Genomic DNA, 14,930 nt, shown 5'->3' with positions numbered 1-14,930 from the left:
GGCGGAGCAGGCTCGAAGGGCCAAATGGCCTCCTCCTGCTCCTGTGTTGGGATAGTCACCTGATGGTGATTTTGCTTTGATTGGCCATTAATTGCTCAGAGGGCTCGCTCACGAGCCAATTGAAGTTGACTGGCTCTCAAAGCTGAATGGCCAATAGGAAGCCTTCCTTCACGAAACCCTTCCATTGCTGGTAGAGTAGAGAGAGGCCACCTACATCGAGGGGTCCTCTCAGGAGCTTATTAAATATTTTCAATTTTAAAAATGGACACAGTTGTTTGACCATCATTGTGGAGGTAAACCCTCCCCCCCACCACCCCACCCCACAGGTTATCCTGTGGTTACAGCTGTGGCCCGGTAAGATGCGATAAGAGTCGGAGGTGGTGGGGTGGAAGCTGGCGGTATAGCACAGGAGTCTACCCTTGGTCTGGAGAGTTACAGGGAAGCAATGAGACTCAGATGCATGGTCAGTAAATACTATCAAGGTGTGGGCTCGTTTTTCACCAAATGGTGACTGTTTAAAATGGTGGGCAGGACCTGGATGTGGAGGTCTCGCACCCGTTTCTGACAGAACCTATTTTTGCCAACAGTGGGTGAAAAACACAAATCTACTGAGCCATTTGAAATTAGTGCTATTTAAATTAGTTAAATTAATTCAAACAGACACTATCGTCGCTGTTTCAAGGACCTTTATCCACAGTGTGGGGACCATGAGATGTAAATGTTTGTGAAGGGCAGATTTTAGGTCACTTTAGAGTAAAAAAAAGACACTTGCTGTTGTGCATTGGTTGACAAGGCAACTGATGTAGCTTAGAAAAAAAAACATATCCATCTGTTTCTGTAATTTTAACAGACTCCATTGTTTAGATTTGCCAAGATTCATATTACAGCCTGATGGGTATGCATTAACACATCAGCAAAGTCTGATGGTTAAAAGGGCTAATTCTGTATCTTTTTCCACGGTATCAGTTGACCAGAGTTTGAAGGCAACAGTACTGACGCTTGGCTGAGTTTCAAATGGTCCAGAACCACTTACCTCAGTTTTAAGAGGTTATTACATGATTAGTTGACTTTGATATGGCTGGTGAAATAGAAGTCTGTTTTTACAACAATGGCCTATTGGCCATTCAGATTGACAACTTGAGCAGATTTACATTTTGATGGGTTTCATGAATGAGAGTTTTTGTCAATATCACGGCTGTTCGAGTGAGACCTCTATTAGATATTGAGATGTTTAATTTTTTCATCTCTAAGCCTCCTGAGGTTTGCCCATAGTGGATACCGGTGAGTAGCTATGGGCAAAGTATGGTAGATATATGTTGGAGGGGGGTAGGAGAATGGAGGTGGCCTGGAGCATATGAGTGAACATGGCGGAGCATGAGGAATAAAAGGATTATGAAGAAAGCCTGGGGTACCTGGTGGCCATAAATTGGGCTGAAATCCAACAGAACTGAGATGGGCCATCTAACCAGCCTGCATTGGCGCTTGCACACCTCCAAACTGCCTCAGAAGGCAGCGGGTCTGATTGCATCCAACCTCTGCTTTCCCAGAATGAAAGTCTGGTAGATGGGGGCCCTCTTAAAGGAGGTGGATCTGCTGGGTTGGCAAGTTTCCCAACTTAGCCAACCGCATCGTCCATCTGCCCCTTGGAGCTTAATCCAAAACCACTGTCCAACCTGTGGACCTCTGTTGCAGATTTCTTTCCATCTTTCCGATATAAGTCAGCCCTCTGCCTCAGGGTAACCTTCCCTGACCTTGTAATTTGGGCAATACATATTAAACTTGCACTGGCCAAGTTAGAAGCTCTGAACCACAGTTTGCTATGCAATACAAAGCAATCGATTCCAAAAGCTCACTGTACACATTAGAGTAACCTAAAAAATAAATGAAATTAAATTATGCATCTTTTTCTACCTTTGATAAAGAGGAAACTGCCATCTCTGTCAAAAGCAAATACTGGCTCCCATGGTGATGCTATTACATGTGGGTGAGGCAAAATACAATGGCACAAAACATCCTCTTGGGTCAAGTCGTGTAACGCTATTGTGCCGTTTGTAAAGACCAGTAGAAACTAGGGAAAAGAAAAATAAAGAGTGTTTTTTTGTAGAATTTTAGTTTACTCAGTTTAAAATACAATGGCTGGGATTCTCCCAAAAAACCTCTAAGTGCCGAATTCACGAAAAAAACGGGAGTAACTCCTGCTGGTTTTTTTAGTGGGGTTTCCAAAATGAATCTCCCATTCTGAGCACTGCAGAGTGCCTCAGGGAGATGCATGCTGAAAATCGGGGGTGGGGGTGGGGTGGGGGGGGGGGGAGCATATTCCCACTGGAGAGGCTGGCAGCATAGCACATTTGGCCCCTCAAGCCTGTTCTGGCATTTGATAAGGTCGTAGCTGATCTGTGTGTGTTTCAAGTTCCACATTCCCACCTATGCCCAATAACCTTTAATTCCCTTTCCTAACAAAAATCTATCTACATCTCTTCCATCTACACCAACTTCACATTTTCCCACATTATACTCCATCTGCCAGATTTTTGTGCACTCACTCCGCCAATCGATATCCATCTGCAACCTCCTCGTTCCCCTTCACAACATACTTTCCGATCTTTGTGTCATCTACAAATTTAGCTACCACGCCTTAACTCCCCTCACCAAAGTAAGAAGTCTCACAACATCAGGTTAAAGTCCAACAGGTTTATTTGGAATCACGAGATTTCAGAGTGCAGCTCCTTCCTCACTCACCTAAGGAAAGCTCTGAAAGCTCGTGATTCCAAATAAGCCTGTTGGACTTTAACCTGGTGTTGTGAGACTTCTTACTGTGCCCACCCCAGTCCAATGCCGCATCTCCACATCATGGTTATCCCCTCAAAGTTATTGATATAAGTTGTTAAAAGTTGAGGCCTCAGCATAGACCCCTCAACATCATCTGGCGCTGCCAGTCCTGGAGGCCCACCATTGTCTGAACCACACAGTTGAAGCCGTCAGCCATGGTCCTCAGGGACTGAGCTTTCCACTGCAGATGCCACCCTTGTAGTATTGGCCTGGTTGCCACACATCTCCTGTGACAGAGGCTGAGAGACTCCTCCATTTGACCTTGCAGTTGCAGGGGTGTCACTGGCACCCCTTCCTGCTATTCCCAGCTCTGCCTTTGCATCTCCAGCAGCTGAGGGATGAGCGTGTCCAGAGGGTAATAGCCTCCTATTAATACAATCCCTACAGTGCGTAAGGAGGCCATTCAGCCCATCAAGCCTGCACTGACAACACCCCACCCAGGCGCTATTGCCGTAACCCACATATTTAGCTGCTAATCCCCCTGACACTAAGGGGTAATTTAGCATGGCCAATCAACCTAACTCACACATCTTTGGAGTATATGTCTTGTGCTATTTAGTTATCTCCTGTTTTCCACACAAACATTCTACTGATCACTTGATTTCTTCTTAGGTGTGTGTGTTTTCTCACATCCCTTTTGTTCGATTCCTTTTTAAAAGTTCTTCATTTGTAATATCTTCTAATTTTGACACCTAACTGCTCTTGTTCATCACTTGTTCTGAGATTATCTGTTTCACCATGCCCCTCTGGGATTATAATACATTTTATTTTGTTTCAAATATCCAGCATTTGCAGCTTTATGTCTTTTGTTTGAACCAGAAAACGGTCTGATGTTATCATGGGCCAAATGTTCTTGGTGCTTTGCTCTGTTACTGGATGTGCAGCAGGGCAGAATGTCCATCCACTGGTGTATTCCACAACTCAGGCACAAATCTTGGGTGGGCACTTATATGACTTCTGACATGGGCCTGGGCAACTGCCCCTCTTGGGAGCAGCAATTCCTTTGCTACTTTATGGAGGGGAAGAAGAAGCTGAGACATGTCGGGGGTCAGCCAGAGGACCCACCGAGAAGGCCCTGATGCCAGCAACCCATGATGGTGTGGGGGGAGAACATGCCACCGATGAAGGGGGGGTGGTGTCTGATGTTCGTGGGGGTGGGAGGAGATCTCTCAGTTCACTGGCTGATTGGGGCACCCTTGAAAAATGGCGCCCAAGTACTTGGAGGCCGGTTCCACCGGCATGTCAGGCCCTCACCACCTTACCAATGCCGAGCTGTGCAAAAGAGTGACTGAGGGTCAAAAGAGTGTGATCCAGAGCACGCCAAAAAGACCAACACGGAGTACTCCTGTTTTCTCACCATTACGACACTAGAATGTTTTGGGAACAATTCCACCCATCATGCCACCATTCCTATCTCCTCTTTTACCTTCATACAAAGCAGGTGCAAGTGGCACCTAACCCTAATTTTTTTGGATGGAGCTCCAACAGAACCAAGACCCGCTCTAAGGGTGGAATTCTCTCGTCCCCCATGACAGGTGTTCCCATGGTAGAGGTGGCTCACCACTGGCCGGCAGTGGGATCTTCTGGTCCTGCCAAAATTGATGGTGATTTACATTCGTTGCCTGTGCTGCTGTCTGGAAACCCGCAGTGGAGGTTGACATGGGCAGGACTGAACAATCCCGCCGGCAGGACTGGACAATCCCTCCGACAGGACTGGACAATCCTGCCGGCAGGGCTGGACAATCCTGCCGGCAGGGCTGGACAATCCCGCCGGCAAGGAGGGTTGGAGAATTCCACCCTAAGTTCTTGCCTGCTTTTCAAACTTACATTGGGTAAGTGTCAGTGCCATTTCAGGCCTGGAAACTTGGGGATAATGCTTTCAACTCTGAATTATTCTAGCTGGATGTGGAAACTACAGGAGCTGCGGATGCTCCATTCATGGAAGTGTTTAACAAGTGCACTCAAAATCTAGATACTACTTTCTGCTGGAGGGTCCCAACTGAAGCGTGGACATGCACTTTCTCTTTCTGATGCTGACAGGCCTACTGTCTATTTTGATTTCACAGCTATATCACAGTGCACTGATGTGCTGTTGTGTCTGTATGTGATGTGGTGGAAGCAATGGCTGAAATCCCCAGTTCACAAATATCCGAAAAATAATCAGCATCAAGACCATTCATTCCCCACAAAGAAATAAAGGACAGGACAACATTGGAGCGTGAGTCTCCATCTCTCATGCATCCTGATCCACAGGCTCAAGAGAGATACAGGAGCAGCCATCTTAAAAAGGGCAGTCTCAGCTGGACTATTGTACTTAAGATGCTGGAATATAAGGGTCTGGTATATATAGGGTTAATGTGGGACTGAGTACAGTACCATCCACAGAGAGATATAAGTCAAATGACCCAGACCTAGGGTCAGTGTGATGTTGGCCAGAGACGTGTTAAGACACAGAGATGGAGATTGCCTCATGCCATGTAATGATGTTCAGTGAAGACTTCCTGCTTAACATACAGATGTCTACAAAGATCTCCTTAACAGACATTTCTGTGAGCAACACCATACCAACAGATGTGGCCAAAAGAGAAAGTAATAATAAAATACACTGTCAAAATGTTCCTAACATTTCAATTCCAATTGCAAAATTGCTTCTTTAAAGGCTACTTTAAATGTTTTTTAAAATTTAATTTCTGATAAAATTCTGGTACGCGAGCCAGAAACATTTACAATTACATGACAGCAGGTATGAAATGGGCAGAAATAAAGCAACAGGGAGTTAGGTAACCATTGAAAATTCATATGATGAATCACCCTTATGGGACAGAAATAAAATAAAATTGATTTTCTTATCACTACGTGTATTGTGTTGAAGGTGAAAGGGAGAGAATAATTTGGAAACTTTCCCCCAAGAAAATTCATCAGAGATATTTTCCACTTACGTGCTGTGTGTGTGATTATCTCTCTATAACAATTAATGGGTGGAAGAGAACAGTATGATAAATCCAGAATTCAAACCCAAAGCCTGCTTGTCTGTAATTAGAGTTACTGGTTTATGCTGATTTAATTTGGTCAAACTGAACCTTTGTTGTGTGTTTTTATCATAAGACTCCAGGACTTTTATTGGTGTCTTTTCAGAGCCACATTCCATGATTCTATTCATATTTTCACATGAAATGGAAACCAGTGGGCGGCACGGTAGCACAGTGGTTAGAACTGCTGCCTCACAGCACCAGGGACCAGGGTTCGATTCCCGGCTTGGGTCACTGTCTGTGCGGAGTTTGTACATTGTCCCGGGTGTCTCTGTGGGTTTCCTCCGGGTGCCCCGGTTTCCTCTCACAGTCCAAAAGACGTGCTGGTTAGGTGCATTGGCCATGCTAAATTCCCCCTCGGTGTACCGGAACTGGAGTGTGGCAACTCGGGGATTTTCACATTGCAGTGTTGATGTAAGCCTACTTGTGATTAATGAATAAACTTTACTTTTTAGTGGCAGAACCAATACAGATTGCTAGACCATTGAGACATTAAAAAAAAAAATTCCACCTGCCTTTAAGAGTTGTGGTATAAGTGCTGCTGCACTAACAGTAATTCCTGGCTCTTCATTTCTGGATGAAAGAAAATGTGTCCAGTTAGATTTTACTTCAAAGAGCTCAGAGGCAAAACATTTCATGTGCTCACCACAGTATCACCTCATCTGCCAGCTCCTTTTGGGTAGTGCTAACAAGGGAGCCACTCGCACACAGTTTCCTCCTCACTTGTCAGCCCTGCACAAATGAGCTGTTGTGTGAGAGACCCTGGATCACATTTTATTTTAATGTTTGGAACAAATGGGAGATAGCAATAGCAAGTGACTCTGATGGAACAGGAACATGCTGCGCAGTAGAACGATGGAAAGCAGGATTGGGAATTTTGCCAAGCAGAGTTTTTGAGCTCAGGTGACTTATTCTGGGAAAATCTTAAGGCAATTACTGCAAAGTTGCCATTCTGTGGAAGCACCTCAAACAGATATAAAGCCAGCAAATGGGGCTGGAGTGAAAAGGAGAAAAAAAAGTGTTTTCCTTCTCTCCTCTGAGTAACTGGCTTGGTTTACCATTTGGCCATTTTTGGCAAAAAGGAAACATAAATGTAACAGAGAGAAAGTTGCCCCTCAGGTAAGATTTGAGTTGATTTGATTTATTATTGCAATTTGTATTAACTTCCAGTGAAAAGTATTGTTTCTTGCACGCTATACAGACAAAGCATACCATTCATAGAGAAGGAAACGAGAGTGTGCAGAATGTAGTGTTACAATCACAGCTAGGGTGTAGAGAAAGATCAACTTAATGCAAGCTAAGTCCATTCAAAAGTCTGACAGCAGCAGGGAAGAAGCTGTTCTTGAGTCGGTTGGTACGTGACCTCAGACTTTTGTATCTTTTTTCCGAAAGAAGAAGGTGGAAGAGAAAATGTCCGGGGTGCGTGGGGTCCTTAATTATGCTGGTTGCTTTGCTGAGGCAGTGGGAAGTGTAGACAGAGTCAATGGACGGGAGGCTGGTTTGCGTGAAGGATGGGGTTACATTCACGACCTTTTGTAGTTCCTTGCGGTCTTGGACAACTTTGTGAGATATTTTAGCATGCACTTTGTTCAGTACAGATTTAATTAAGCTACTAATAAAAACAGAAAATGCTGGAAATACTCAAGATGTTAGCTGGTCAAAGCAGCATCTGCGGAGAGAGGAATAGAGTTAATGGTAGATTTTACATGTTTTCAGCAGGGGTGGATTGGGGACATGTAAAATAGGAATGATGCCCAGCCCACCATCTTCTCTCCAACCCCCAAGCTCACTGCCATATTGGCAGGTAACCTGCAACTTGCTCAGCATATGTAAATAATTATTTACGGGTCAACTGAGCTTCTTAGAAAGCCAAGTGACTCCGATAGTGCATTGCCCATGTCATAATAGTTAGCATGGGCAGGCAGGCAGGAATGGAGAGGTCGTTTTTCAACAAAGCTTTTAAAAGAGCAGGAAGGAACAGAGCACCATCTGTGGGAGGGGGCTTTGTATATCAGGGGCAGACTCCCGGGCGCCAAAGGTATTACCCCCTTTACTTCCTTCCTTCCTGCTCTCCCAACCTCCATTCCTAAACTAGCCAAACTTTCCCCACCCAATACACCAGACTACTTACCACCTTCTTGAGGGCAATTAAGAATTGGGCAATAATTGTTGGCCTAGCCAGCGAAGTCCACATCCAATGCATGAATTTAAAACACTTCAGGATCCATTGGCCCTTCAACTTGGGCTTGTCAGCAGCTCTTGAAGGCAGTACTTCTTCTCCAGTGATGGATGGAAGTGAGGAAACTTAGCTAACCCGCATCATATTATGGTTGGAGGGTGGGCAGACTAACACAAACCAAATGGCTTCCAGCCAATATTCCTTCTGCTGGGGTTGGGGGCAGCCCATATTTCAGCTTGATGACCCTTCAGTAGAACTTAGTGCCGAAAGGGCATCGACCTGAAACACTGGGCAGGATTTTGTCTGCAGGCTTAATGGCCCCACTGTCAAGCTCAGATCGGGGTCAGAAGCCAGCACAGTGTGAGAGAGAGGCTCACTCAATGTGATTTAACCCAGAATTAACGGCAAGACAGGTGTGTTCACCATCTAAGTAAAGATAGTAGGTGGAGCTGGAGGGTCAATCAGTGCCTTTCAGCTTGAAAGCAGCAGCAGGCAGCACAGGATTAAGTGAGAAAGATGGCACGTCAAATTGGAGGCACACTTGCCAATGTTTTAAAGATTAAAGTAAAAATGTCTTATGGCACGCCAGCACTGTGAGTAGTTGAAGGGAAAACCACTCTACACAGCAGTCTGCAGCTGCTGCTACACCTATTGGCAGGCAGGCAATGTCACCAAGTCTGCTCAGTGCTGGTCTTTTGATCTGCTGCTTGGGAGGCTGCACTAGACCCCAGTGGAAAAGCTGACTGGAAGATCTGGGGGTTGAGTGCTCTGAAGAAGTCATATGGATTCAAAACATTACTGTCTCAATTTCACTTTCCTGTCTGTCCCCTGCGTCTATCAAAAATCTATCTGGCTCCGCCTTGAATAAATTCACTGACCCAGCCACCACTGCTTTCTCGGAACGTTAATTCCACAGACTAGTGACTCTCAGTGAAAAAAGTTCACATCCCATAAACTCTAATTCTGGTCCCCCACAAGAGGAAATCTCCTCCCAATACACACCCTACCAAATCCCCTCCGGATCTTATACGTTTCAATAAAATCTCCTCTCTTTCTTTGAAATTCTAATGGGTATAATCCCTTGTTCAACCTTTCTTCATGAGATAAGCTCTTTTAAATAAGGAGACCAAAATGTATTTAGTACTGGAGCACTCACCAAGGTCTTGTAAAACTTTCCTACTTTTATATTCCATTCCCCTTGCAATAAACACCAATATTCAATTTCCCCTTCATAGTCACTTGTTGTATCTGCATACTATGTACTAGGACACCCAGATCCCTCTGTACCACCAGGTTCTGCTTTTATTTTTAAGCAATTTTAATGACCGAGGCTGGAATGTGAATACTGGAGGGTATTTGATATTTCAAAGAGATGGAAAGTTAGGAAAACATGGTGGGGTAGCTCTGTTAATTCAGGATGTTATTAGTATGGCAGTGAGAGATGATCTTGGCTCGAAAGAGGAAAATGTAGCATTGGTTTTGGTAGAGAAATAGAAGAGATAAAAGGTCGTTTGTAGGAGTAGTTTATAGGCCCACTGGAATGTCAAAGAAAGATACCGCGATAATGACGGGTGAATTTAATTTACACGCACGAATCAAGATGGCAAAGGTAGTCTGGAAAATGAGTTCACAGAGGGTATTCAGGACAATTTCCTTGAGCAGTGTATTCTAGAGCAACCAGGGAGCAGTTTATTGTGGAATTGGTGATGAGTAATGAGGCAGGATTCATCAACAACCTCACATTCAAAAGGAGCCCTACGTGACAGTGATCATAACACAATGGAACCCAGGGACCAGCACACAGGCTGCTGGCAGGGCTTTTACCAACCTGCGTGCCTTCGACCCGGATGTTGCAAAGGTTAAAAATCAAGTCCGTTTCTTACTTCACTGAAGTTGCTTGGACTGCTGAGTATTTCTAGCATTTTCTGTTTTGTTTTTAGCTCAGATTTCCAGCATCTGCAGTATTTTTGCTTTTTAACGAAGCCTCTTTCTGATCGTAGATATATATCAATGGAAAATGACATGATCTTAATCACATTTAAACAAGATTTTCTACTTGGACCTTTGACTACTGCAAGTTTCACACTCTAACTCACCTCTTTCTCAATGTGGAAATGGTGCCCTCAGTGTGTTTGGTGGCTGTCACAAGGTAAACTGCACCATGTTTGCAGGTTACCAATACCTGAACTTTGCTATATTCGTTAGATGATCCAAAAGGAACACAAAAACTGGACTCTAGAAACTGCAGACTCCAGATGGTACTGTCTGTTGAAACTGATAAGACTGATATTGGGATACCTGAAAGAACATGAGTTTGGATCTAATGATTTAATGAATTTAGAGTCAATAATTAGATTCACTTCTAAACTAATTAGATTCACTTCTGAACTAATTAGCAATAAACAAACGGCAATTGCTAATTCTTGAATATTAACTACTCAAATGCCCAAATAAAATAAACACTTACCCAAATATAAATCCCAGATTGTGATGGTCCCATCTGCAAGGGCAATCACTAGGAGAGATGCACACACTTTTGAAACAGAACAAGTGATTGGAGAGGCATTAGGCCAGACGATATCGGCTTTTGGTTCCAGTTCTACAGATCAAAAGAACAGCAGAAATATTATGATAATCCCATATTTTAGCCTTTGCATTTAAACCAAGATCTTAACAAAAACCCTCAGAAGTCACATATACAGTAAAGACAGTTGTATATTTCATTTGAGAAGCTAGAAGGAAAAGCTAAGGTCCATGTTAAAGGACACTTGCAAGTCTGAAAGAGATAGGACAGAAAACTAAATAAAATCTAATTAAGGGAAGGTGAGAGTTGGGTTTTAATGGCTTGTAATTTCTAGAGGGGAAATTAAAGGGAAGTCTTGAGAGATGGTAATTGTATGATTGTTTTACAATCACCACACTAATGAGGGCCTTGATTATAACAGTGTATGACAGAGGCTGTAAACACAAGTCTCTTCTTTTATTCTGTGCATCAGAAATTCTGAATGTTCAGAGTCATAAATTGGAGCCCGATTTCATTTTCAAAATAGATTCTTGTTCTGTTTGAAACTTTGAACAAAGGGTTTATTCTTGTTGGCATTTGAATCAATCGCAGGCAGAGGGGTAGCACAGGTACTTGTGGCAAGATTGAGTGATTACATTGGTTTGAGTCCCATCATGAGGAAACTGTCCATAACATATCTCAAATGACGTTTTTTTATGCACACAGGAATCCCAGTTTTATCCAGGCAGTTCCTATCAAGCGTTAATTCACCCCTTCAGAGCGCATTCTCATTGTATAGAATGGTATTTATACCTATCTTTTCTTTTCCTACTGGTATTTTCAGTACATAATGAAGTAGAACATGACTGCCATTCCACCACACACATAAGGTATTGGGAATACCTGGAAGGAAATTCAGATCAGTTCATCAAGTTCACAACAGCATTTCTAAAAATATATTCTTTCATGGCATCACTGGCAAGCACAGTAAGAGTTTTAACAACACCAGGTTAAAGTCTAACAGGTTTATTTGGTAGCAAATGAGACAACAAGCAGACGAGACAACATTTGCTACCAAATAAACCTGTTGGACTTTAACCTGGTGTTGTTAAAACTCTTATTGTGTTTACCCCAGTCCAACGCCGGTATCTCCACATCATCACTGGCAAGGTCAGCATTTGTTGCCCATGCCTTATTGCTCTTGAACTGAGTGTCTTGCTAGGCCATTTCAGGGGCAGTTAAGAGTCAACCACATTGCTGTGGATCTGGAGTCACATGGAAGTCAGACCAGTTAAGCATGACAGATTTCCTTCCCTAAAGGGCATGAGGGAACCAGATGGGTTTTTACAACAATTATAGCTTCAAGGTCATGACTGAAACTAGCTTTACCAGATTATGTTAACTGAACTTAAATTTCACTACCTGTGGTGGGATTTGAACTGACATCTCCATAGCATTAGCCAAAGCCTCTGGAGTACTAGTTCTGTGATATTGCCACTATGCCACTAAGTCCCTCCCCATTGTCCAACATGCAATTTTTGTGATGTAGACATCCATTCTCTTGCATTACCAAACTTATTATACAAATCTGGTGGTCTAGTGGTTAGGATTCGGAGCTTTCACTGCCGCGGCCCAAGTTCGATTCCCGGTTAGGGAGGTGTACTCTTGGGGCAGCACGGTAGCACAGTGGTTCGCACTGCTGCCTCACAGCACCAGGGACCCGGGTTCGATTCCTGACTTGGGTCACTGTCTGTGTGGAGTTTGCACGTTCTCCCCGTGTCTGTGTGGGTTTCCTCCCACATTCTGAAAGACGTACTGGTTAAGTGCATTGACCCGAATAGGCGCCAGATTGTGGCAACTAGGGGAATTTCACAGGGACGTCATTGCGGTGTTAATGTAAGCCTTACTTGTGACTAATAAATAAACTTTAACTTTAAACTTAAAAATAACTTTACTTTGATCTGCATAAATATCCAAAAACTCTTGTTCTTTCCAGTTTTTCCTTTCTATCTGTTTGCATTAAAACCAAGGCTTGTTGTCACCTTGCCACTGCATTCTATCAAGCAATCCATCACACAAACCAGCCTCCCATCTATTGACTTTGTCTACACTTCCCACTGCCTCGGCAAAAAGCCAGCATAATTAAGGACCCCACGCACCCCGGACATTCTCTCTTCCACCTTCTACCATCGGAAAAAGATACAAAGGTCTGAGGTCACGTACCAACCGACTCAAAGACAGCTTCTTCCCTGCTGCCATCAGACTTTTGGATGGACTTACCTTGTATTAAGTTGATCTTTCTCTACACCCTAGCTATGACTGTAACACTACATTCTGCACTCTCTCGTTTCCTTCTCTATGAACGGTATGCTGTCTGTATAGCGCGCAAGAAACAATACTTTTCACTGTATGTTATTACATGTGACAATAATAAATCAAATCAAATCAAATCTAATTTACTTACTTTTACCCTTCACTTCCCTTTGGACATCCCACCAGTGAAAATTTGACTGAAAGGCAGCGGCATTTTAATGTGCGCAGTTGCCTCTGTAAACCACGGATGGGTAAAATACAATCCACCCTCGTTTCACGTCCTTCTCCATCAGCATGAAAGTTCAGACTCTCGTATCAGCAACAAGTACTCTCAGGGGTCAGGAAATACATCGCACGGCTCTCTCTACACTGTCCCAATAATGCATCAAGCCCTGACTTTGAAAGGACTCTCCTCGGTTCACAAGTACAGCGAAATCAATCAAAAGTCTGCTAACTGTAAGGATTCTATGTGAAGTGAGTTTGGGAAACATAATCTGGCTCCAAGTGTGCAGGGACCCACATCACAAAGCTCCCCATAACTAACAGTGAATTAGTCATCACACACAAAACGCAAAGGGTTACAAAGATGGAAAGTGGTGCAGTAAGGGAGGTGATTTCAATGTTGGGGTTGGATGCATTATTGGAATGGTGTTGAAGGAGCTTGAAATCCTGATCACTGTATTTGGTGCTTGCAATGGAAATTGCTTTGTTTCAGCACCAATAGGACAGCACAGTGGTTAGCACTACTGCCTCACAGCGCCAGGAACCCAGGTTCAATTCCTGGCTTGGGTCACTGTCTGTGCAGAGTCTGCATGTCCTCCCTGTGTCTGCGTGGGTTTCCTCTGTGTGCTCCGGTTCCTCCCACAGTCTGAAAGACGTGCTGGTTAGGTGCATTGGCCATGCTAAGTTCTCCCTCAGTGTACCCGAACAAGTGCTGGAGTGTGGCGACTAGGGGACTTTCACAGTAACTTCATTGCGGTGTTAATGTAAGCCTACTTGTGACACGAATAAATAAACTTTAATATTTTTCACCTTGAAAAGCATTTACACAGAAATAAGTCAAAAAATGTTTCTATTTTTCAGCATTTTACTAAAAACCCAGAAAGATGGATTTTAAGATCAAAGAAGTGGAGGTACCGGTGTTGGACTGGGGTGGACAAGATGAAAGATCACACGTCACCAGATTATAGTCCAACAGGTTTATTTGAAATCACAAGTTTTCGGAGCACTGCCCCTTCATCAGGTGAAGCGGAGCGAGATGTACAGGCACAGAATATATAGGGGGAGTGACGATAGCCCGACACAAACAGGTAATCAAGAGTGTCAAAGGATAAGTACAGACAGTGTAGTGCTATTTTATCATTTTACCATTTTCATTCTAAGTGCTGGGCGAACCTGAAACTGGGAATGTTTCAGATCCGACTTTTAGACCCGTTCTCAGGCATCCCCATACGCACTCTGCCTGCAAAAATATCAGCGATTCCGAATCGTGGTGTAGAAGCCTGTGGGCGGGGCTTAACACGCCCGAAATCCTGCAGCTCCAATTGACGCCTCCAACTGCGCATGCGCAGAGGAAAAATGATAGAATGCTGCTCCCCTGCCACATCCCTCATGGGCCGGATAATGCCTCCCCCTGTCCCCGACAGACATTGCTCCACCCCCACAACATTACTGACCCCCTTATGCCCCCACTCCCCAACACCAAGACCGATTGCGGGCCCCTCCCTCTTCCCCTCACCGATCTCAGGCAGAGTGGCAGCAGACTCCCTTTCACTCCTACTGATCTGAAGCAGAGTGGCAGCGGATCCCCTTTCACCACCACCGATCTCAGGCAGAGTGGCAGCACCCCCCCTTCCCCTCCACTGATCTCAAGTAGAGTGGCAGAGGACCCCGCTTACCCTCCACTGATCTCAAGCACAATGGTAGCGGACCCCCCCCTTCCCCTCCACCGAACTCAGGCTGAATGGCAGCAGACCCCCCCCCACTTCCTCCTCACTGATCTCAGACAGAATGGCAGCAGAACCCCCACCCTCACCAATCTCAAGCAGAGGGCTATCGGACGCTAGACCGGACCTCC

At 44.4% G+C, this 14,930-nt stretch overlaps 1 protein-coding gene across 1 annotated transcript in view; it reads right to left on the bottom strand.

Annotated features, from left to right (window-relative positions):
- wdr93 (WD repeat domain 93) overlaps positions 1-14,930 on the bottom strand; it is a 58,668-nt gene that overhangs the window by 1,710 nt on the left and 42,028 nt on the right. Inside the window, exons 11-15 of the mRNA XM_078241876.1 lie at positions 11,354-11,443; positions 10,505-10,636; positions 10,134-10,335; positions 6,374-6,431; positions 1,912-2,068 (exon numbers count right to left, since the gene is read on the bottom strand). Coding sequence (XP_078098002.1) covers positions 1,912-2,068; positions 6,374-6,431; positions 10,134-10,335; positions 10,505-10,636; positions 11,354-11,443 — 639 coding nt within the window. The remainder of the gene's footprint in view (positions 1-1,911; positions 2,069-6,373; positions 6,432-10,133; positions 10,336-10,504; positions 10,637-11,353; positions 11,444-14,930) is intronic.

The sequence above is a fragment of the Mustelus asterias genome, chromosome 24 (assembly GCF_964213995.1).
Source record: "Mustelus asterias chromosome 24, sMusAst1.hap1.1, whole genome shotgun sequence".
Classification (NCBI taxonomy): Eukaryota; Metazoa; Chordata; class Chondrichthyes; order Carcharhiniformes; family Triakidae; genus Mustelus; species Mustelus asterias.
The sequence above is the reverse complement of the archived record's forward strand: the minus strand, read 5'-3'. Positions and strand labels throughout refer to the sequence as shown.